Source organism: Mustela nivalis, assembly GCF_964662115.1.
Source record: "Mustela nivalis genome assembly, chromosome: 7".
NCBI classification, from domain to species: domain Eukaryota; kingdom Metazoa; phylum Chordata; class Mammalia; order Carnivora; family Mustelidae; genus Mustela; species Mustela nivalis.
The window spans coordinates 90,044,352-90,069,463 of NC_139026.1; the positions used below are offsets into that span (position 1 = coordinate 90,044,352).

General features: G+C 48.1%; 1 protein-coding gene across 1 annotated transcript; it reads right to left on the bottom strand.

Annotated features, from left to right (window-relative positions):
- Positions 1-6,715: 6,715 nt before the first annotated feature.
- Positions 6,716-12,873, bottom strand: KRT5 (keratin 5). Its single transcript, XM_082741381.1, has 9 exons — positions 12,170-12,873; positions 11,407-11,621; positions 10,570-10,630; positions 10,365-10,460; positions 9,642-9,806; positions 9,124-9,249; positions 8,601-8,821; positions 7,817-7,851; positions 6,716-7,364 (listed from the first exon to the last, which is right to left on the bottom strand). Exons 1-9 carry the CDS (start codon positions 12,725-12,727, stop codon positions 7,078-7,080), a joined length of 1,764 nt encoding a protein of 587 aa, XP_082597507.1. The 5' UTR covers positions 12,728-12,873; the 3' UTR covers positions 6,716-7,077.
- Between the last annotated feature and the right edge of the window lie 12,239 nt (positions 12,874-25,112).

Below are 25,112 nucleotides of genomic sequence, written 5' to 3' on the forward strand. Positions count from 1 at the left end.
ATTACACTGCAATGGCACCATTGATGCAAATCAAGTGAGTCTGTATGCATTTTGTTTGTAGAGTCTATATGTTATCCTACTAATCCATTTTTCATTCATTTCCCAACATCACACTCTCTTACTCGATATATTTTTATAGTAAGTCTCAATATATGAAACTCTAAAAACTTTGGTCTTTTTAAAGTTGTTCTTTTTTTTTTTTTTTTTTTTTTTACTATTTCAGATCTTTTTCATTTCCATACAAATTTTAGAATAGTTTTATCAATTTCCATAAAATACCACCTGAAATTTCACTGAAAGTACTTTGAATCTATAGTTCAAATGGGGGTGACATATTTACAATATTATGTTTTCCAATCCATAAAGATTGTGTATACCTCTCTTTATTAATTTTCTTTAGTCATTTCCAGTAAGCTTTTATAGTTTTCTGTATATATGTTTTGCATATCTTTATTCTTAGGTAGCAGATTTTTTAATCTTTTTTTAAAAATTTCAGTGTAACAGAATTCATTGTTTATGCACCACACCCAGTGCTCCATGCAATACGTGCCCTCCCTAATATCCACCACCAGGGTCCCCCAACCTCCCACCCCCCTCCCTTTCAAAACCCTCAGATTGTTTTTCAGAGTCCATAGTCTCTCATGGTTCATCTCCCCTTCCAATTTCCTGCAACTCCCTTCTCCTCTCCATCTCCCTATGTCCTCCATGTTATTTGTTATGCTCCACAAAAAAGCAAAACCATATGATAATTGACTCTCTCTGCTTGACTTATTTCACTCAGCATAATCTCTTCCAGTCCCGTCCATGTTGATACAAAAGTTGGGTATTCGTTCTTTCTGATGGAGGCTTTTTTTTTTTTTTTTTTGGATGTTGAATATTTTTTTGTTGTTTTCGGTATTTTTTTTAATTTTTTTTAATTTATTTTTTATTTTCAGAATAACAGTATTAATTATTTTTGCACCACACCCAGTGCTTGATTGGAGGCATTTTTTAAAAATTTTTTATGTTTTATAAACATATATTTTTATCCCCAGGGGTACAGGTCTGTGAATCGCCAGGTTTACACACTTCACAGCACTCACCAAAGCACATACCCTCCCCAATGTCCATAACCCCACCCCCCTTCTCCCAACCGCCCTCCCCCCAGCAACCCTCAGTTTGTTTTGTGAGATTAAAAGTCACTTATGGTTTGTCTCCCTCCCAGTCCCATCTTGTTTCATTGATTCTTCTCCTATCCACTTAAGCCCCCATGTTGCATCACCACTTCCTCATATCAGGGAGATCATATGATAGTTGTCTTTCTCTGCTTGACTTATTTCGCTAAGCATGATACGCTCTAGTTCCATCCATGTTGTCACAAATGGCAAGATTTCATTTCTTTTGATGGCTGCATAATATTCCATTGTGTATATATACCACATCTTCTTTATCCACTCATCTGTTGATGGACATCTAGGTTCTTTCCATAGTTTGGCTATTGTGGACATTGCTGCTATAAACATTCGGGTGCACGTGCCCCTTTGGATCACTACGTTTGTATCTTTAGGGTAAATACCCAATAGTGCAATTGCTGGATCATAGGGCAGTTCTATTTTCAACATTTTGAGGAACCTCCATGCTGTTTTCCAGAGTGGCTGCACCAGCTTGCATTCCCACCAACAGTGTAGGAGGGTTCCCCTTTCTCCGCATCCTTGCCAGCATCTGTCATTTCCTGACTTGTTGATTTTAGCCATTCTGACTGGTGTGAGGTGATATCTCATTGTGGTTTTGATTTGTATTTCCCTGATACTGAGTGATATGGAGCACTTTTTCATGTGTCTGTTTGCCATCTGGATGTCTTCTTTGCAGAAATGTCTGTTCATGTCCTCTGCCCATTTCTTGATTGGATTATTTGTTCTTTGGGTGTTGAGTTTGCTAAGTTCTTTATAGATTTTGGACACTAGTCCTTTATCTGATATGTCGTTTGCAAATATCTTCTCCCATTCTGTCAGTTATCTTTTGATTTTGTTAACTGTTTCCTTTGCTGTGCAAAAGCTTTTGATCTTGATGAAATCCCAATAGTTCATTTTTGCCCTTGCTTCCCTTGCCTTTGGCGATGTTCCTAGGAAGATGTTGCTGCAGCTGAGGTCGAAGAGGTTGCTGCCTGTGTTCTCCTCAAGGATTTTGATGGATTCCTTTCGCACATTGAGGTCCTTCATCCATTTTGAGTCTATTTTCGTTTGTGGTGTAAGGAAATGGTCCAATTTCATTTTTCTGCATGTGGCTGTCCAATTTTCCCAACACCATTTATTGAAGAGGCTGTCTTTTTTCCATTGGACATTCTTTTCTGCTTTGTCAAAGATTAGTTGACCATAGAGTTGAGGGTCTATTTCTGGGCTCTCTATTCTGTTCCATTGATCTATGTGTCTGTTTTTGTGCCAGTACCATGCTGTCTTGATGATGACAGCTTTGTAATAGAGCTTGAAGTCCGGAATTGTGATGCCACCAACTTTGGCTTTCTTTTTCAATATCCCTTTGGATATTCGAGGTCTTTTCTTGTTCCATATAAATTTTAGAATTATTTGTTTCGGGCGCCTGGGTGGCTCAGTGGGTTAAGCCGCTGCCTTCGGCTCAGGTCATGATCTCAGGGTCCTGGGATCGAGTCCCACATGAGGCTCTCTGCTTGGCAGGGAGCCTGCTTCCTCCTCTCTCTCTTTGCCTGCCTCTCCAACTACTTGTGATTTCTCTCTGTCAAATAAATAAATAAAATCTTTAAAAAAAAAAAAGAATTATTTGTTCCATTTCTTTGAAAAAGATGGATGGTACTTTGATAGGAATTGCATTAAATGTGTAGATTGCTTTAGGTAGCATAGACATTTTCACAATATTTATTCTGATGGAGGCATTTTTGATGCTACTGTTAGAACTTAATTTTCTAATTGTTTCTTGCTAGTATATAGAAATCCAATGATTTTTATATTAATTTTCTACTAACTTTGATAAATTTACTTATTAATTCTAATAGAGAATATTTTCATTTTCAACATACATAATCATGTCATATGTGAATAACTGCAGCTTGTTTTCTTTCTTTCTAATCCTTAAGATGTTTACTTCTTTGTCGTGCCTCATTGCACTAGCATGATCATTCAGTATGATATTTGCTGGTGTGTGTGTGTGTGTATGAGAGAGAGAGAGAGAGAGAGAGAAGGAGAGCATTTGGTTTCTCTCCTTTTATTCTGTTAACATTGTGTATTACATAATTGTGTGCATGGTTTTTTTAACTTTATTTTATTTTTTCAATGTTCCAAGATTCATTGTTTATGCATCACACCCAGTGCTCCATTAAATATCTGCCCTCCTTGGGGTGCCTGGGTAGCTCAGTGGGTTAGGGCCTCTGCCTTCAGCTCAGGTCATGATCTCAGGTCCTGAGATTGAGCCCTGCATCGGGCTCTCTGCTCAGCAGGGAGCCTGCTTCCTCCTCTCTCTCTGCCTGCCTCTCTGCCCGCTTATGATCTCTCTCTCTATGTCAAATAAATAAATAAAATCTTTAAAAAAAGAATATCTGCCCTCCTTAATACCCACCACCAGGCTCATCCAACCCCCCACTTCTCTCCCCTCCAAAACCCTCAGTTTGTTTCTCAGAGTCCACAGTCTCTCATGGTTTGTCGCCCCCTCCATTTCCCCCCAACTCACTTCTCCACTCCATCTCCCAACATCCTCTGTGTAATTCCTTATGTTCCACAAGAACCACCCTTACTGTAATGGTATTTGACAGCTTCTAAGCCCTATTACTACCTCTACTCCTCTTCCCAAATCTGAGAAAACAGATAAGAAAGCCTGGGTGTTCCCTTTTTTTGATCAGTGAGAGCTTCAAGCCATGTGTGGGAATCCTCAGCCTGGCCTCACACCTAGTTACCATAAAAACCCCACTCCATCTCCATTATCTGCTCTTCCAAGCCACATTTGGATCAGCTTTTGAGGCTTTCCCTTCTCTCCCCGGAAAGCCTTATTATATTAGTGATGTATTTTCATACCATGTTGGGGTGTGTGTGTGCGTGTGTGTGTGTGTGTGTGTGTGTGTGTACTGTCATCAGTCTCAATAGTTGAACCAAATTTTGAGTGGAGATCCATTTTACCTCTTTAGGGGGGGCCACAGTGATTGGTACTGTGAGCAGGTTGTCTCGAGGATGACTGTTACCATTGAGGTCTTTCTTTTCTTGCTTTGCTTTGTAATGTAGCTCTGCTGTGTACTTGTGAGCATTCAGTTTGAGCTACAGCTTTCTATCTAGTAGGTTCTTTGAGTCGTATTGCTGCATGCTCTCAAACTTGCATTCTGAACTACACTCTTTTATGCTACATTTACTGAGTTCTACCAAGACATCTGTTACAGACTTGACTGACTTATGTCAGAAGTGTCAATAATTGTCATTTAGAGACAAGAGTGTGGGGCTGGGGCCCTCCTTAAAATGACATTGGGCCATGCACTCAGCCCAGACCTGTCTGTATGTCTCATATAGAATTGTATTTCTCGATCCTCCCATAAACAATGACTGATGCTAAGATCATGAGAATGACTCTTACCCTGTGAATATTAGTGTGTGTCTCAAGCAGATGTTGGTCTCCATCCTGTGAAGTGCTCAAAGGAAAGATCAATAATCTGTGCAATATATTGTCCCATCAGGTGGTCACTTATGTGGAGAAAGAGCAGTTCCTATGTGGCATGCTAAGGCTACACTATGAAAAGCAGGTGGTTTACTAGGACCCTGCAAAATGACTTTGATGCTGCTGCTTCTCATTACTTGGTTGCCAAAAAAGGTCCTCACCTTCAGGGCTATAGGGGAAAACACATATGGTACAGCTGTAACACAACTAAGGGGTTAATTCAACTATTTCCATGAAGGAAGCCCTAAACCCTGATGATATCAATTTGAAGTTCTCTGGAGGAAGACAGTCATAGATTTGAGCAAGGTAGGGAATAATCCCTCTTTCCCCCAAGGATATCAAATAAACACAGCAAAGAAAAAAAGAGAGAATGGGAGGGATAAAGGAAGGGAGGGAAGAAGGGAAGGAACAAAGGAAAGAAGGAAAGAAGAGAGAAAAAGAGAAAGAGAAAGGAAGAAAAGGAGATAAAGAGATGAGAAAGAAAGGATTGAAAGAAAAATCTGGAAACAAGGAGGAAACAAAGAGCTGAAACACAATCTGATGCAACTAGAAACTCAGTTTACTAAAAGAATTTATACATCAAGAAATTTTTTTTTAAAGGCATGAATTGGCTTGTGCATCTACCATATAGGTTCTGAATTAACTTTAACATCTGAAATACACTAGCTGGAAAACCCTCATGGTCTTAATTCATACTAGAGGTCAAATTACACTTCTGCTTGGGATCTCACTAAATTTAAACAAGGTACCCGTGTAATCTTGGGGGAGTTTTTGAACGCAAAATAGAGAACAGGCAGATAAGCCTCACCTTAATTATCAGAGCTATTGATTTGCCTAAATTTCGTTCATGGACGCTAAAACTTCTCACAGTGGTTATGCACACTTAAAACCAATATGTAACAAACTAAAATTAAATCAAGTCCTCAACACGTACACATTGGCTTGAAAAAATGGGACTCCATAGACCTTCCCCTAGTTTAAAAAAAAAACAAAACAGTTAATATGTCCCAATGTAAATTAGAACAGGGTCTTCAAACAGTAAAACCCATTATATGGGATCTGTTTAGAGAAGGGGGATTATGTTCACTGTTTCTCCATCAACAACCAACTTGGTTTGGTTTCAAATGTGGAAAGAATAAAGGTATCTCACAATGGATTACCACAGCCTTAATCTAATGGTCACATCCATTAAGGCCCCTACCCAATACTAATGAAATTGCTGACTCTACCCAATCAGCAACTGGTAAATACTTTGCTTTTATGGATTTGGCTAACAATATTCTGTTCAGTACCCATTCCCACAGCCTTTCAGCCACAGTTTGCCTTCACCCCTGATGGGGCACTATACATCTTTAACTCAGATGTTCAGGGAAAGCCTCCATAACCCTGCCATTGCACACAATCTTTGCAGGCAAGATCTTAAATGCCTGGACTTTCTCCAGGAGCACAGGTATAATATTACACTGATGAATCCTCCTTGGAAGAGATTCATTGGATACATTCATTCAGAACATGCAAATACAAAGAAGGTCACAAAGAAGGATAGGTCACTTCTCCACACACAGTTCAAATTCTTGCTACCTCAGTTAAAAACCTGGAATTATCTGGTAATCTGAAGGCCACCTGGACACTGTCAAGAAACAGCTACTGACTTGCTTGGCACCCACAATACTAGAACAGGCCTAACATATTTGAGGCCCTTTCTGAGTTGTGAAAGTAACATATTCCTTATTTACAAATTTCACTTAAGCCCATTTAAGCTATTACTTATAAGTCAGCCCACCTTGAATGGGGATCCTCTTCAACAAAAGCTCTAAAATCTGTCCAAATTGCAGTATAGTGGACATTACCGTTCATGCCCCCCAGACACTACCTCATTCTAGAGGTTTTAGCAACATTCTTTCATGCCTCTTGGAGTCTCTGGACCACCCATGTTGGCCACTGGATCTTGAAGGTCATTCTATTCTCCCCATGAATCATCGGAGGAACCAATCACATCTGGACAAATTGACCCTCATGGGGTCTCTAGGCTGGTTGTAGACCTTGAAAAAAAATGATTCTTCACAACAGCTTATATTATAAAAGCATTTTATTGAACACACTCTGGAGGTAGTCAGAACCAAAATAAAATTTGTGATTTAAATGGGGACCCGGTTCTGAAGGTTTAGACACCAGAAAACTTTAGATTCTTCTCTCATCAAGGACCATGCTATAGAGACCCACAGGCTGATTTGAAGCAGAACATAGAATCACAACATGGGAGACTAGAGACCGAGGATTAGATACTGCCAGGAACCAAGAACGTTGCTCTGCAATACAATGGTCTAGACCACACTCCAGAAAAAGAAAACTTGGCTTGGGCAGCCACCTGGAAGAGGCAGTCACCACAGGCTGGGTTGCTGCACTTGGGAGGCAGTGACTTGCAGCAGACTCTTAGCTCTTGAAGCTCTTCCGGGAAGAGGAGGTGGTGGAGACAAACTTGACACTGGAGCTACTGCCCCCACCGCTGCCAAAGCCCATCCCCAGGCTTCGGCCACTGCCTGCACTGAAGCCAGAGCTCCCCACACTGAGCCCACCGCCCATGCCGACACCTCCACTGCTGCTGGAGTAGTAGCTTCCGCTGCCACCTCCTCCAAGGCCACCACCAAGACCTCCACCGAGGCCACCGCCAAAGCCACTGCCGCCGCCATAGGCAGAGGACACGCTGTTTGTGATGACAGCTGCAGAGAAAGGAGGGAGAACTTGGTGAGACCAGCATGCTCGATTGATCATACACATCCAAATTATTTGATCCCACTAGTGTTAGCACTGTACCTGGCCTCTTTCACAGAATAGCAAATGTGGCTCAGGATTATGCCATTTAGTTAAGGTCCCTAACAGAGGCTGGTGAGCATAGAAGGCAAGGGATGGTCCTCAGGAGGTAGGACAGTGAGGGGAGAGGCTACAGGATGTATGGAATACTGGGTCTATGCTTTAAGAAATAAGACATGAGCCATGTTGGTTCATGTCTGAATTTGTGCTCTTTTCCGTGCACTACGTCCCTCTCTCTAATATACTGAATAACTATATACTGAGATGGGAGTTTCTGGTATGTTGTAACAATAGGATTCTGAGTTGTCACCAAATACCCACATATAATCATCATTGTTAAGGTTTATCCAAAGTTACTTACAGATGTTGACTGGTCCAACTCCTTCTCCACTCAGTCTAAAATGGGAAAAATTAAAATAAGAGTTAAAAACTCCCCAAAAAGACAGTAGTCGTCATGTTTAAAGCTTGTCCTACAAGCTAGAAGCCTGCATAAATCAGAGAAAGAGAGCCCTTTAGAGTGACTTCCCAATGAAGAGGAGTATCAGCCTGTTTGACCTGAAAACAGGTTATTGGAAGAAGATTGTAATTCACATTCTCCTCCACCCATTATAAGGAAAACACGAGTAAGAGGTTATGGGAACTATGCATATGTATCAAGCAGTTTTGGCCTGGTAGGAGCTTACATTCTTTGAGGGAATTTGGCATGGACAGAAATATTTCTAACAGGAAGGATGCAATGGGTAGTGTCAGAAGATTGCAGAAAAAGAGTAGTTTGAGAATCCAAAGGCAAGTGAATTTAAGTCAGTGGGAGTGATCATGAAAGATTTCCTGAAGGAAGGGGTACTTGAAGAATGGGGAAGACATTTGTTGAGTTGTTTGAAGGAGAGGAATCTGGTGGTGGGAACAGGGTGAGAAAGAATCCTAGTGGTGGGAACAGGGTCAGAAAAGTGAGTTGGGGTGACCAGGGGTCCCCAGGTCAGCTGTTTGCCTAGGTGTCAGATTGAAACTGGATTAGTGAAGAACAATTATCATGTACAAGATAGTGCTCACTCGTGTGTGTGATTTACACCCTGTAGTGGAGAAGAAGCTCCATTTTGTCAAATGGGAGGCCATCCTGGGCTTGTGAAGTTAGTCATGATGCCCACCTGCACTCCTCGCCCTCCAGCAGCTTCCTGTAGGTGGCGATCTCCACGTCCAGGGCCAGCTTGGTGTTCATTAGCTCCTGGTACTCCCTCAGCAGCCGGGCCATGTCCTGCTTAGCCTTCTGCAGGGCATCCTCCAACTCAGCCAGCTTGTTCTTGGCATCCTTGAGTGCCAGCTCCCCGCGTTGCTCAGCATCAGCAATGGCATTCTGCAGATTGGCACACTACAGAGGGAAAGAAGTGAGTGGGAACCCTTTAGTAGCTGACCTAAGCCTGAAGTATTTATCTTTCTGGGATCCCAGGGAGAAGCCAGCACATTTTTCCTGTGGAACTTTGGTCATGGTGGAATATTGAAATGCTGGTACTTGTTCCAGCTCTGGGGTGTGTGTGTGTGTGTGTGTGTGTGCGCGCGCACACATGCGCGTGCACGCGCATGTGTGTGTGTTTATAAAAAGTAAAATAAAACAAATGGGTCTCATTTTCAGAGCTCAGGTCCCTTCCTTGCCTTCTTGCAACCTCTCCCTACCTGCTTCTTGACATTGTCGATCTCAGCTCTCAGCCTCTGGATCATCCGGTTCATCTCAGAGATCTCTTGCTTGGTGTTGCGGAGATCATCCCCATGCCGGCCTGCTGTCTGTTGCAGCTCTTCATACTGAAGCCACCAGAAAAGAGGAAAGACCCCATTTGTTTAAGAATGGAAACAATTTATCAACACTCACAAGCAGGAGCTACCAAGAAGTGGCAAGTAGTATCCTTATCTGAGGGCTGTGGTTGGTTTCAGCTTTGTCCAGGTGGTCCTGGTCTTAGACACTTTTCCCCTTAGTGCCTTTGCTTTCATGGAGACAGAGGTGTGGGATTCAGAATGAGATTCTTAAGGTTCTTAAATTTATGTGGCAAATGTCATGCATGACTATTCCCGTAAGTCACCCCACAAGGCCTCACTCAGCAGGTTTCAGGAGCCCTATCCTTAACATTTTGTCAATGGCCTGGAATCCTAGACACGTGTCCATCCTTCACTCAGGATGCATTTGCCACAGCACTCACCTTGGTCTGGTACCAAGATTCAGCTTCTGTCCGGCTGCGGTTGGCGATCTCCTCATACTGGGCTTTGACCTCAGAGATGATGCTGTCCAGGTCCAGGGAACGGTTGTTGTCCATGGACAGGACCACAGATGTGTCTGAGACATGTGTCTGCATCTGGGACAGCTCCTGTGGGGAGATTTGAAGTCAGTCATTCCATCATTTAATGTTGGGTCCACTCAAATCTTCCACTCATTGTGGTATGTCAACTTGAGAAAAGAAATAATAACCACCTACATCAAAAATTAAGATAAGTCAATAAACAATCCAGATCATGACTCAACCTAGTTTTTTAAAAAAAACTTAAACAACTTTGAGTTTCCAAGAAACCCCTCTCATGTAACCTCTCAGACTCTCATCTTCTTGGACCATAACATATTTTTAGAATAATCTAGTTGCATGGATTGCATGCTAGGCGAAAACAGAGAAGGGACGCCACTCCAAAAAGGAGAGGTGGCCAGGAAAGCCGTGCCTTTAGTAATGCACTTCAAACCTCACTCTGCACAATGACTGCTGAAGACATCTTTTGCTTTAAATTTAACTTTCTTTTTTTGAACTGTTGGCTTCATAAGTAATAAAGTGTGAGTAGTACCAAAGGGGAAGGAGAGACACTGAAGTCAATCCTGGAGCCCCTAATTCCTGGTGACGTCCCATGTCTCTAGGTCCCAAATAGGAGGCATTTCTTACCGCCTCAAAGAACATCTTCATGAAGTTGATCTCATCCATCAGGGCATCAACCTTGGCCTCTAGCTCCACCTTGTTCATGTAGGCGGCATCCACATCCTAGAGAAACAGGGATTGTTGGCACTGCACCCGATTTTACCCTGCCTTAAATGAATGACCCCTTAAGACAGCATAGCCTTGGGCTGTGGACTGTCTTCTACCCACGCACCTTCTTCAGCATCACAAACTCATTCTCAGCAGTGGTACGCTTGTTGATTTCATCTTCATACCTGGTGGTAAAAAGGATGGGAATTGCTGATCAGAGAATGAGGGACAGGTGGAGGTGGGGTTTTTGTTGCATGAAGACCACTGTCAGCCTGCCTTCATGCTCAGAAGGGTCTTCTCACACCATACAGCCAGAGAGGGAGAGAGTGCTGGTTGTATGAGCCCCTCAGCATGGTCCTCACCTATAGGGACATCAGTTTTTCTGCGACTGCTTACCAGATCATCATTATGTTATTGCTATCATTCAGTTGGTTCAAGGATATTCCCATAAAGAAGCTGTGTTATTTCCTCCCCAACTCCATATCTAGTCAATTTCCCTAGTGCTTTTTTTCAACTTTCACAGCCTTGTGGAAAAAAAAAAAAAAAAAAAAAAAAAAAACTATCAACCCAGCTGCTGCTCCATAAGGACTAAAGAAATTATTTGGGTCACTAAGTTGGGTTTGGGGTAAATCTATCAGAGCGCCCATGCTGTGGACTTTGGATATACTGGGGAGAAAAGCCCCCAAAGAATAAGGATTACATTATGGCTCATTTTACCAGGCAGTACCAAGGGCACTGAGCCTCTTGCTCTGACTGGTGGCTAAGTGCTGGTGGTACCAAAGGACTGAGCTTGGGGCTGGTACTTTATAAACATGGGCAGGATTTTTTTCCCCAGTGCTTCAGGCCCATGAAACATACATGCATCTAGCCCGTGGGGAAGGCATAAGTGGCAGCGTGTTTATAAAGTACATCTGGTGTCAAGAGGATATCACCCGCCCCATCTCTGCTCCCTGCAACCCACTTGTTCTTGAAGTCTTCTACCAGGTCCTGCATGTTCCTCAGCTCCGAGTCCAGGCGGCCCCTCTCCCCTAAGATGCTGTCCAGCTGTCTCCTGAGGTTGTTGATATACTGTTCAAACAAGGGCTCCAGGTTCTGCCTCACGGTCTTGGTGCCCTGCTCCTGGAGCAGAGTCCACTTGGTGTCCAGGACCTTATTCTGCTGCTCCAGGAAACGCACCTGGAGAGGGCAGGGTTTGAAGGTGGAGAAACCTGAATTTCATGTTTTGATGATCAGTTCACCAATTTCCCTCCCATTTCATGCTGGTCCCCTACTCCTTTCATGTACAGTGCCAGGCCCTGGGCCGCAAGAGTGGAGGTCCAGAGTGAGGTGCTTGGCCTCACTCCTCTATGGGAGACAAGACTCCCAGACTGCACTGGACACAGCTGGGTGGCTGTAAAGACTCTCAAGCTACTGCCGGATGAGCTCATCTATCTTTTTGTTCAATCAGCCCTGTTATAGGGAGCATAGAACTCTTCCCTTTGCCCTAAAGTCATCAAGAAGCCCTTATAAGGTCATCTCAGAAGGGGAAGAAATAAGACCCTCTCTCTTAAGCAGCCAATGAAGCAGTCTAACTAAGAAAATGGGCCACAAATTCAGGACACAGAAAAAACTGTAATGGCCAACTATGGAGGTCTTTGCACAAAGTCAGAAAATCTCCCGTCTTCTCACTTTCTTTGGCATTTACTCCACACGTATGGTGGTTTTTCACAAACAATCCCACTCACCTTGTCGATGAACGAGGCAAACTTGTTGTTGAGGGTCTTGATCTGCTCCCGCTCCTCAGTCCGCACCCGCTGGATGGTGGGGTCGATTTGCAGGTTGAGGGGAGTCAGGAGGCTCTGGTTGACGGTGACCTCTTGGATGCCTCCAGGGGGGCACACGGGGAAGCCAGGACCACCAAAGCCGCCTCCAAAGCCAGCGCCGCCACCAAGCCCAAAACCTCCACCAGCTCCACCGCCAAAACCAAATCCACTCCCGGCTCCACCTCCGAAGCCATAGCCACCTCCAGCACCAGCACCTGCTCCAAATCGGTTCCTGAAGCTGCCACCACTTGTGCTGATGGAGATCCTCTTGGAGCCTCCCAGGTTGTAGAGGCTCCGGCTGCCATAGCCACCAGCTCCACAGGCACCCCCCAGGCTGACCCTGCCAAAGCCGCCACCGCCACCCCCGGACCGGGACACAGAGGTGAAGCTGGTGCGGGAGACAGACGGGGTAATGGCAGAGGCAGCGCTGAAGCTACGGCTGCCTCCGCTCCGGAAGGATACACTCGACTGGCGGGACATGATGGCTCGTTCCTGGTGGAGCAAGAGTACCGGGAACTTGGGGTTGGGAAGTGCTAAAGAGAACAGAGCTCAGCAGGATGCAGAAAGTGGCTCTGTTACCCAGGAACTGCAATCCCCCCTTTTTATTCTCTAGAACTGGGTTGGGCGGGAGAGCTGTCGAGCTGTGAATGATTAAGTGGGCTGGGCATGCCCAGGGGGCAGCTGTGAGCTCACCGGCACACCTGCACAGTGGTACGGGGAGCAAACGCTTGCTTCCTGGCAGGCTGTGCTCAGTTAGGAATAACCTTGCCTCGCAGCGCTGATGTCTTGGCAGAAAGTTGGCGATGTTGCCAGCCAGTCTTTCTCCACCATGGGGGCCTGGGGCTGCAAGCACCCAAGAAGGACACTAGAAAGGCAGGGTACATTTGGCCAATGTCCGGAAGGCTCCTTACAGGACTGGGGATATCGTCAGCCATCTCAACATGGGGCATACTGTCCATGAATTGGAGGCCAAGAGAGTCTCCCACTGCGAGAGATCTGCTCTTTTTACTCTTTTAGGCAGAGGGTTGTTGCAGGGACCTTGGCACTTGGAAAGGCAATGTGACCTGACATCTCAGCTATGTGCTAGAGGGGAGAGTAGACTTCTGTCCTTTACTGCAGAATTCCCTTTCCTGGGGGGAGGTGAAGTTATCATCCCAGAGCCCAAGCCCACTCGGCAGATTCTCTGGCAGGATTTGGGCCAGGAAATCTCCCTAAGCCACAAGCTCCAGAAACAGAGAATGTGGGACATTCTCAGTCCCAGGTCTATAGGTCTACAGGGCCAGGCCAATCCCTCCACATCTCCTGATTCAGTATTTTCCGTGGCTTTGACCTCTCCCCTTGCTCTTCAGCCTCTCCAGGACCCCGCGGGGTCTTAGCAGACCTGGGGTCCCCATGCAAGCCCTCATAAAAGGTCCTTAGATTCAACCTGGCAGTTATGTCTCTCTTCAGAGGGAGCTGTTCTGCCCACACCCCCAGCCCCCCAGGTGTGTTCCAGCAAGCCCTCAGTTATTCCACTAGGGAAGAAATGAGTCATCGTATCTGTTGATACAGGCTAAAGGCTGCCACAAACACATACCTGCAGGAGCTCCTAATCTCATCAGGAACATGTTGAGAATCCGCCGGCCTGTTATAACGGAGAACCACCCCGTTGCGAGCAGCGGGGATGGCTACACTCTCTCTGAGCGCCAGCCCAGAGTTTCCTTGAGGGCTGGGGGCATGGGAAGTAGAATTCTGAGACTGTGGATTGTCCTGCCAGTTAGGGCCCGTGGAGCCAACTTGGGGGACTGGGCCGCCGGCATCACAGTCTGACACAGCTGCTTTAGGGAGGACTCCTGCTAGTCCCCTCTGCTGTGCTGGTCCCGGTGGGCATCACGTGGTGCTCAGGTTTGAGCATGTGTCTGTCTTAAAGCACGTGGCCCTTTTAGCTGTAGACATGAGTGAGGCCACCTCTCGGCCTCCCTAATACAGAAACAGGACTCTAAGTCCACACAGCACTGGGCCATTAGGAGCTGGGACAGGTCCAGGGGGCTCCTGGGGAAGTAGGGGATGGATCAAGAGCCTTGGGGCCGAGGAAGTACATTCTCAAGAGTAAAGGAATGAGAACCCAGCCCAAACTGGAGAATCTCTAGTCAGGCTTGTGGTTGGCTCCTGGGAAGCCACAGCTGTGGGAAAATGACTCTAGGCTACCAGGGATCAGCTAAGATGTGCTTGTTCACCAGAGGGCTGTGATGAGCAAGCAGTGGACAGGTAAATCCAGACAGACAGACCGATAGCCAGAGCTCACCTCCCAGGTCTTGGGCAATGAGGTCTGGGTTGCCTTGCCACCTGGAGAATTCCTGAAGCTCTCGGAGATTAATTTTACTGAGTTTGCCAATTTCACACTTTGTTCCTTCTTGGGGGACCAATGTGAGTGTTTAGGGACCCTGACAGGGTCATCTGGTCTGAGAGACCAGATCCAAGCTGAAAGGAGGATCTCCTAGCATGGTTCTCCCTCTCCACTGGAAGATCACCATCAGGCTATGCACCCTGCACCCCCGCACAGGTCCTGGGTTCAGTCCGCTGCCCTCGGGGAAGCCCCACCCCTCCCAAGACACTGGGACATTCTCTTTCCTCCATCCCTCCTCCTCCCAGCTGTGTAGAGGAAAGAGAAGGACTCAGTGGAACAGGAATGCATTCTGGCCAGTCTGAGAATCTCTAGAGTGTGCCAAGCTCAGATGCCAGGGACCAAGGGTGTGTGGGTGGCGAGTAACTGTGGCAGGGAGTGTTTAGGTGCCTGACTTGGGGTGGGAGGGGGGAGGTGGCACTTTTCAGTCCGAGTTTTGTGGGAACCCTCCTCCCAGCAGGTAAGGTGGTCCCTCCTGCAGTGCCAGACCTGGACAGCTATAAATATCGGGGGTGGGGAGCCAGGCACTGGTAACACCGCAATGTGGGAGAGTCCCACCCCAGCCCGGCATTGCACTGTGGCAGGAAGGGAGGGATTACAGCAAGCTCACTGAGCTGCTCTGCCGGGCACCCACGGAGGGAGTGACCAAGTCATGGCAGCACACGTTGCCTAGCCTTTCCCATCAGCAAAGACGAGCACAGTGCTAAGTAAGCTGTAGTGGCTGGCGCTGTGGGTCTGCCCACAGAGGGGGCAGGACACCTAACCTCCCTCAGAGAGCAGGCAGTGAGAAGGATAAATCCAGGTGTCCATGGGCAGGGATTGGACTCATCCTGCAATTCCAGCCCAAGGTTCCCTCCTCGAAGCGCCATTGCAATCTTTAAGCCTCTCAGGAAATGTGAGGAGTAGACCCCACAGGTAAACAGAAGATGGTTTTGCACACAGCCTCTGGGTCTCACTGAATCGGACATGCCCCAAGGTTAGGAAACACAGCTGGCTCCCCTTCACATTACCACCACACGTTCAGCCCAGCCGGACACACTGAAGGTGCTCAGCAAACGTTTGTTGAATTGACCTGGCAGACATAAGGCATTTCCCTCCATTCCTTCCCCAGATCTTGGTGTGAGGCTCTCCCTAGCCCCATGCTGTGTCTCTGAGTCCCATCCATCGGCTTCCTTCCCTGGGTCCATGTCCAGAAGGTAGGCCCTGGTCCACTTTCGTCTGGGCTCCCTCTGACGGCAGAGCTTATGACTCTTCGTCCTTTGCCCTTCACTCTATTCTCCTTCTACCACCTCTGGCCCTGTGAGCGCTCAGCACCTGAGCTCCCTAGCTGCCCCTATGCCCTGTCCCAGCCGTTCCGTACCCCTCTGAGAGAGAAAAAAAGTGGTAGCGTCCTCGTCTTTGCAGGCTTTCTATCCCATGCGTGTTCAGCACAAAAAGTGGGGAGCAATAGTCAGAGCATGAATCACCCTATTCACTGGGCAGCGGCTGGCAGCCCCGTCTGGGAGTACAGAGCCAGATTCAGCAGGATGGGCAAGGGCAGAGGGACCGTGTGCCAGCCCTGGCGCCTCCTCACACAGCCCTGCCTCGGGGAAGAACCGAAGGAAGATTTTTCCTGCCTCCACCCAGAGTCAGTGGCATCCTGCCCCCCACCTCAACTCTGGGTCCCGGCTTTGATCTCGGCTAGATTCTCAGGACTGCAGGGCCATCGAGGAACCCAGCCCCTCTGCAGACTGGGGAGCTGGTGACACCAGCTCACCCTCCTGTGGCCATGTGTGCTGGGGCTCCCCATGCTGCTGAGAGGGCCTCCCTACCTCTCTGCGACTGTCAAACCCCCAACTGGAAACAGACCTGGCTAGGAAGGCAAATGTCCCCAAGCAAAGCAACCACTTTGCCTTGGCGTGGGTGGTTTTCAGAGGTGGTGTCCTGTTGCTGTTACTTGGGTCATGGTCATAAATGGGCCCTTGGAGCTGACTTTTCTGGCACAAGGGCTTCACACAAGCTGTGGGCTACAGTTTAGGTAGAGAAGCTTGTGGGCCTACTCTGGACTATGTCTAGGTCCACAGGGAACCCTTGCACTGTTGGGACCCCGGACACATAGCCTGGCCTTGCACTGCCGTTTCCCCCATCACACTGGGAGGAAGCACGGTTTGCAGATGCAGAAGGAAAGGGGCCGTGCAAGTTGGAGTTATAATTTTGAGCTGGCTGGGGTTGGCAGGAAGGGTGGGGCAAACATTCAGGGGGCCCTGGGAGCAGCCTTGCCCTTCCCCCTCACACTGAGCAGGCGATTGGCGCTTGTGGGACAGAATGCTGAGCTGCCCTCTGACAGGCCTCTGCAAGTCTGGGGAATGCTCATTCCTCATTTGAAGGGTATTTTGCCAATGACATACCAAAGCCTTTGAAAATCCCCCTGGGTTGATTGAAACTATGGACTGGAAATCAACAAATACTTTAATTAGTCAGAGGGACTTAAAAAAAGGATATACAGCAAAACCCTCTGTGTTTGGTTTTCTCATGGAGGGTGGTTTTATTTTTTTAATAAACACAGAGTCCTCACCATTTGCAAGGCACTGTCCTACAAACGCTGCATTTGTACATCTAAAATGGTGAAGAAACAAAGAAGGGCTTTTTACCACTTTCTTGGCATTCGCTTTTGTCCTCACACGTGGGTATGAGTGTGCCTGGAACTCTGCAAACTCACAGTACTTTCTCTACGAAGGAGAGGCAGGGACTCTACTCACTGATCCCAGGCTTCTATCTGATGGGGTCAGAAGAGGCAAGGAGCCCCACTTGCATCCCTAACCTGCACGTTCTTTTCCTCCCTGATCCTTCCTCCTCCCATCACAGCAGCCACAGCTAAGGAAGGGAAGGCGGAGGCAGAGGCTAGAGCTGTCCTCTCCAACGGAGCCTCTGCTAGGTGCACTGCCTCCTAGTCCTGCCCTAGAGCAAGGCCTGGGGACAGAGACTGGTTTCCATTGGCCACCCCACCCCACCCCACCCCCCCAACTGCCAGCTCTGCAAGAGCTATAATCACCTGGGGTGAGCCAGTACAGAAAATGTGTAGGGGAGGCAGAGAGAAGACCTGGGGCTGGCTCAGGAAATACACTGGGTGTTGGGACAGTCCTGGAGGCACACCAACACCTTCTGAGCCCAGCTGCACCCTCTGCGCGCGCTCCCAGATCCTGTCCTAACACCGTATAGGCATAAACTGCTGGCTTCGCTCACTGTCCACTGGGACTGACAAGCACTGTCAAGGGCCCATGGAAACGGGTCAGCCTTTTCCAAGAGAGACACAATGTCCAAGGCAACTGCAAAAACACTTGTACCAATTATTTCATCATTTCTTCATTTAACACGAGTGTTTTGAGCTGTTGCGGGGGTTCCATGCAGTGAGCCGCCACCGTGGGAGTGCAACAGTGAACAAGACGGGCCTGTGGGGTAGACACAGGTCTGAGGACAGGATTGGGTCCCCCGATCTCCTTGCCAGGCCCAGGATGGTGACCCCTATCTGCTGCCTGTGTTCAGTCGTGCAAGGGCTGGGTGGAGACTGGCCTCTGAGCCGATGTCAGCACCAAGGCCCTTTCCCCTGAAAACATCTGCCCCTGCTAGGCCTGGTCCCTCCAGGGGCTGGTGCCAGAGATGATGAGGAACAAGTACTGGAAACCCCTTTGCTCCTGCCCTTCTCCCATCCCTCCTCCCACTGATGGAAGGAGTGAGAATCACACACTGTTCACCTATGTCCAGACCACATTGTGTACTCAGCTAGCTGTCTACTCAAATCCATATCCTCTGGAGTCATTTTCAAGGGCTCCTGTTGTCCCCCATCCCACCCAATCCCTGGATTCCCATGGCCGTCCAGCCAGCCAGGTGGATCCATTCACACCCCTACCCCTGGGCCCACCCTCTCCCTGCCTTTCATGCTAAGAGGGGCAGTTACTCTGAGTGTTGCCTCTGTCTCTCCATCTGTCTCTGTCTTTCTGTGTCTCTCTCTGACTCTTCCTCTGTCTTGGCTTCTCTGCCACAAAACATGAGACAGAGACCCAGAGGCTTCTCAGGCAGTCTGTTCCAAATGGGTGCCTGACAATGGCTAGGTGGGGTGCCTTTCTGACCCTGGACTTGTCCATGATCCCAAACCACTCAGAACATGGGATGGATCATGCTCAGGATGTGTTCTGTGGTATGACAGAAGATAGTAACCATAGGCACACTTAGCACCGGCTGAGGGCCAGGCCCAGGTCTGGATAGTGTAACTCATTTAATCTTTATAACATCATGAGGTGAGCCAGTTATTGTCCTTAGTTTACAAATGAGGAAATTGAGGCCCAGAGAACATAAGTAGCTGGTAAGTGCCAGAGCCTCAACATGAACACGGGCAAGTGTGACACCAAAAGCCCTGTCTTCACCGTTGTTGATGCTCAGGTTGTTGGTCGGTGACCCTGACTTGACCTGATGAGGACCTGGGCAGCGTCTCTGGTCTCCGGGCAGCCTGTGAGGGCAGCAAACACAGAGGGCCACTCAGCCGTGAGTGTGTGTCAGCATCTTGCAGCAGCCCTGGTGAGGAGGAGTGTCCATCCTTGAGTGGGGATAGAGGGGTGGTCCTTGGGGAGAACTCTTCCCTCTTGGGACTGCTAGGACCTGGGGTAGAGCAGCTGGGACTCTGGGGCAAGACTCCAGAGGACTGGGGTCATCCTATACAGTGTCCCTGGGATGGAAGCTTGGGGATCACCTACTACCACTCCTCTCCCTACATCCCTGGCACCAGATGCACGGCAAAGGCCCAGATGCCTCTGTAGCTGTCTATTCCGGATGGCCAAGAGGTGTCTGACCACCACTTTTTCCAAGACCACATGTGTGACCGAGTGTCTTGGCTTGACCTCCAGCCTTTTCCTCTATTGCTCCTCTTTCCCATCCTTGAAACTCTCTACGTCAAGACACCCGGATAGTGTCCCCCAGAACTTTTACTCTTGTTGAAAAGAGGCCGTGAAGACAAGTGGATAAGAAGGGGTGACCCAGCCTGAGGGTTATTTGGCATTTTTGATTCTTAGGGGTGGATGGGCTACCAAGTGACCTCATAGGGATTAGACTAACTCCTTGAGTTAGGCCACACTACTCAGAAAATAAATGAACCCCATCTTATTCAGATGTAGCCTCATTTCTTTTGGTGACATTGGACCTGATTTCCTCTCACTCTTCTTTGAAATAAATGGCTATTGAAGCCTCACTGTGTGCCTGAAATTGTGCTAAGATTAAACATACCTTGTCTTATTTACTACTCACATTACCATAGGCAGTAAAGCCATTATTATCCCTGTTTTCTGAACCTCAGAAAGGAATTGTGTCTTCTGTAAGGTCATCAGCTAGTAAGTGGCAAACTTGAGATTTGACCTCAGGTCTGGCTGTTCCTAATGCCTATGCTCTCAACCAGCATCCAAGTGGTGATACCCAGGGGACCCCAAGGAGCCCAGCACAGCCGTAAACTCCATTAGCAACCCACTTGACCACACACCAACGCCTCCTCAAATCACCATACCACCTTAACGAAAATGGTTTACTGCTCTGCCCACCAGCTCTGAGCCAGCCCTGTCGTCCCATTGCCCCTTTCCAATCAGATCACAGTTCTTAAGCCCCAAGCCCTGCTCATGCAGAAATTCTGGAGGCACCCTTAGGACCACCAACACCATGATGCCCCCGCAAGGTGAGACTTCCTGACTCCCTGGATCTATGAGGCCTGGTTCTCCATTTACCCATCTGCCTTCCCAGACAGAGTATGTGTTAAGGAGTGAACAAAAGCTTCATTCACAGTGACCCCCCCCCCACCCCACCCCCACCATGCCTTACTTCCCTCCTCAGTGGCCCAGGAGCCCCAACCGGTTTGAGTCTGCCTCTAGGGCCTGTCCCACCCATCGACCTCCTCACCCTCTAGACCTCCTCAGAAAGGGCAGTCTCACCATTCAGGACCAGGGAGACACTCGGTGGCAATCAATATTTCCCAGCCTTCTACCCAGCCTCTCAGGCAGTCCCTAGCTCCCAGCTGACCTAGGCATCCCCGAGGGCTGGGGCCCCTCACTCTGGCACCAGCCATGGCCTCCTGCAGGTTGGCACATTGCCCTCAGCAGAGAACAATAACGTGTTATGGTCTGCAAGGCCTCAGACATAACATGGCTTCATTGTTCTGAGTCTGGAAAATGATCTCACATTAACCCTGAGAATTGAAGTTATCCCCCGGTTACTTGGTAAAGCATGGCCTTCCTTTGCTTGAGAACGCACAGTAGCTTCCTACTGGCCTTATACTCACCTCCTCATTGCTCTGGATACCCTTTCCTCACCATCCCTACTACCATCTGGTATAGGCACAGGTCCATGCCCTAATGCCCACAACGTGGACAATGATATGTTACCTGGCAAAGGGAAATTAAGGCTGCAGAAAAAATTAAGGTTGTTAATCAGCTACCCTTAAAATTAGGATAGTTACCCTAGATTATCTAGGTGGATCCAACATAATCCCAAGGGTCCTTAAATGTGGAGGAAGGAGGCAGAGGGGAGGTCAGAGTGACGTCAAACCAGAAGACCACTATGGCCATTGTTAAAGAAGGGACAAAGGGACCTGTGAGCCAAGGCAGGTGGGTGACCTCTAGAAGCTGCAAAAGGCAAGAAAATGAATTCTCCCCTAGAGCCTCCAGAAGAAACACAGCCCTGCCCACACCTTGCTTTTAGCCCAGCAGATAGCCCTTTCTGACACTGACTTCTGCAGCTATGAGATAATAAGTTTATGTTGTTTCCATCACTGAGTTTCTGATTGTTACTGCAACAGTAGGATACAAATACACTGTCTCTATCCAGATTCTGCTTTGGTCAAAGAACCTACTCTTTATCCTCCACACCACACCCAGTTAACCCTCTCCCAATCTCAAGACCTCACCCCTGCCTCTTCCACCCAGTCCTGCCCCACCTCCCTTCCAGTTCCTCTTCTCACAGCCTTCTTGCAAAAGCTGCGCACAGCAGACGACTACCTTAGGTCTCATTTACTTGCCCATTTCCCATGTGGTGCCACCAGGCACTGGACTAGGTCCATAGAACAGCACCATCCCCTGTAGTTCCTCTGCCAGATACATGTTTTTCTGACCCAGGGACTATATACACTCTGAGTTTTTGTTCACTGATTTCAGTTGGAGAGGTCACTCCAGATGGGTCCCTGAATCCATCTTCCTCAGAACTGACCTTTCCCTTTTGACCCCTCCACATTGCCTTGCCCCCAAGGTGCAGCAGGAGCAATGCCTGGCACAAACTGACAGTCACAGGTGCTCACTTGTTGGTGGAGGATAGGAAGAACCTGGGCTGGAATTAGACCCATCCCTTGGTTACTATTTAATATCTTGAGCCTTCAAGTTCACATCTGCTCCATCCTGCAGTCTGGCCTCTTGGGTGGGGCCCAGGCTGCTTGGTAAAGATCACTCCACTTTGCCAGGCTTCATCCTGGTTGTCTGGAGGGGAATGGTCTTGACAGCTCAGTGGCCTCATTTCCTGGTCACTTGACTTTGCTCATTCCTGTTTTTGTCCACCTTGGGTTCTCCCCCTGTCACTAGCTGTAAGTCTTCATGCTGGTGTGACCAAGAAAGGCAAGAGGCCAATTTGTAGGGAAGTCTCAGACAGTTGGTGAAGAATGTGTCTTTCCTGGAAAATGACACCACAGCTGGTATCTCCCTGAGGACTTTGGCCTCATAACAAACACTGACATTTCCCAGTGGTCCGGTTCCTTGTGAAGGAGGCAGTGGAAATGGCCCCACCCTTTCCCAGACATCCCCAGAGGGCTTACCCCAAACAGAATGGGCTTTGTTCATCCTCCCAAAGCCCCAGTTTTCTTGGTTGGCCAAAACAGAGACTGCCTTTTCTTTGTATTGGGATTTTTTTTTTAAGATTTTATTTATTTATTTGACAGAGAGAGAGAGAGAGATCACAAGTAGGCAGAGAGGCAGGCAGAGAAAGAGGGGAAAGCAGGCTCCCCGCTGAGCAGAGAGCCCGATGCGGGGCTCGATCCCAGGACCCCAGGACCATGACCCGAGCCGAAGGCAGGGGCTTTAACCCACCGAGCCACCCAGGCACCCCTGTATTGGGATCTTGACTGAAGTTCTACTCCTTGAGAAGAATGGGGCATGCCTAATATGAAAATAGCTCTGGATTCCTTGCTAATTCTGCCCTCCCTGTCACCTTGCACCCTCATGAGAACTCCCATATCCTGGTCCTCTCCACATTCCTCCAGGGAAATGAGCATGGCTGGCTCATGGCTCTTCCACTGGTGAAGGATAGCCCCAGATGGAAGTGGAAAGAGTAGAGTAAGTGATGTCTTAGTTTTGCTCCCTGAGGAAACCCAGGCAGCATTGCTGTCCTAACACCCAAACACAGGGTTCAGATTGCCAAATTGGGCCCCACCTCATGAGTCAGTTGGACAGACACCTCCAAAGGCCTCTAGCACCGACAATTACCTGCCTCACTGTCGTACGGGGATTCAAGCTGGGCCTCAGGCTGGGCAACAGGTTGGCCACGTTCTTCATTCTGACACGCTCAGCTCCAGGCTGTGGTTGTTTTCCGTGGACCAGAATCTCGAGATGTCTGAGGCAGGGCCTCCATCCGAACATCTCCTGAGAGCTGAGGCAAGAAGCACATTCTGTCAGGTTCCACAGAGTCTCACTCTCCCTGTTCTCATTCATTCCATTCCCAACAACCAAAGTTGGCCTCAACTGGCCATGAGCCTCTTCTCAGCTGCCACTGAGAGCGTGGTGGTCATGTCCCTCCCACTTTGCCTCATTGGAGAGTCACACTGGACTTGCTAGGAGGAAGATGCCCTTCCCCAACCCTATTGGAGGCCAGTGAGAGGACCACTCTCCCCTGGCCCAGGGCCCATTTTCAGACAGTTCCCTTTAGAAGAAAGTCCTTCCTCACTGCATGTTGAAGTCACCTCCCCCCAACATATACTTCTTGGTTGTGGTTCTGCTCAATAGAGAGACACAGATGAGGCTCAAATTTCTCTTTCCCTTTGCCAAATGTTTCCGTATTTGGGGACATTTCTGAGTCTCTATCCCCTCTCTGACTTGGAGGACACTTATTCCCGAGGAGAAAAATGTGGTTCTATCCCAAGCTGTCTACACCGTGGCAGCTTGCCCAGCCCTGAGCTTCTCACAGCCCTCAGGAGCTGGCCCCACCCTGGCAGCCAACCCAGAGCTGTGCTGGGATAGCTGGCCTCTGCCGACTGTGCCTGTTTGCCCCTCTCTAACATGTACATGTCTCCTCCAATATTTCCCCATCTACAGCCATTCAGGTGCCACGTGGGATTTTGCCCGTATCTACAAACCACTTGGACTGTCATTTTCTTAAATATTTTTGCTTTAGATGAGCCTGCAAGTTTACTCAATATATTTACTTTTTTTTTTAATTTTTATTTTTTATAATCGAATCATGCTTAGCGAAATAAGTCAAGCAGAGAAAGACAACTATCATATGATCTCCCTGATATGAGGAAGTGGTGATGCAACATGGAGGCTTAAGTGGGTAGGAGAAGAATAAATGAAACAAGATGGGATTGGGAGGGAGACAAACCATAAGTGACTCTTAATCTCAATATATTTACTTTTAAGGCAAATTTTTAAACTATTGGTTCACCTCCCCTTCCAATTTCTCCCAACTCCATTCCGAAAAACAATCTGAGGGGTTTGAAGTGGCGGGGGGGGGGGAGGTTGGGGTACATGGTGGTGGGCATTATGGAGGGCACGGATTGCATGGAGCACTGGGTGTGGTGAAAAAATAATGAATACTGTTTTTCTGAAAATAAATTAATTAATTTATAAAAAAAAATTTTAAACTATTGAATGACATCTTTCCTAATACACCTCAAAATAACGTCAGGACTATAAAACAGGCGATGGCAGAGCCTGGGCTGATTTCGTGTGCCAGCACAAGCTGGCATCTGTGCTTTGGGAAGCAGCCTTTCACCTGTCTGCAGGGAGGGATCTGGGTTCCAGGGTCCCTCCTGCTCATCTCAGCCCCATCCTCAGGCCTCTGCCCCGACTCCTTGCTAACATGCCTCCAGGTTCCTCCTGGGGCTCTCCAAAATAGGACTAGACCATCCACTCTATTTCCTGGCTCCCTGCATCTATTCTCCACCACAAGTCCAGGTCTTGCTCTCTGTTCTCAGGCCTCCTCTCCCACCAGGTGAGGAGGAGACCCTTCTGTGGCACTTAGGGCAGGGGCAGGAGGCAATACCTGGGCTGCTTTCTGTCCTCAGAATGTTCAGCTGCAAACCTTGGGCCAACAGGTACACCTGACCCAGAGTCAGGGAGGTGGCAAGTCCATTTCTGTAATTATACCATCGAGTGTCTGGAAACCACAAACGAGCACTTAGAAAGCGCCAAATTACAGCCCTTAGAGGGCGAGAAGGTGAATGTAGCAAGCAGCAGCTTCTGACAGGGCAGTCAAAACAACTGGGGCTGTGGC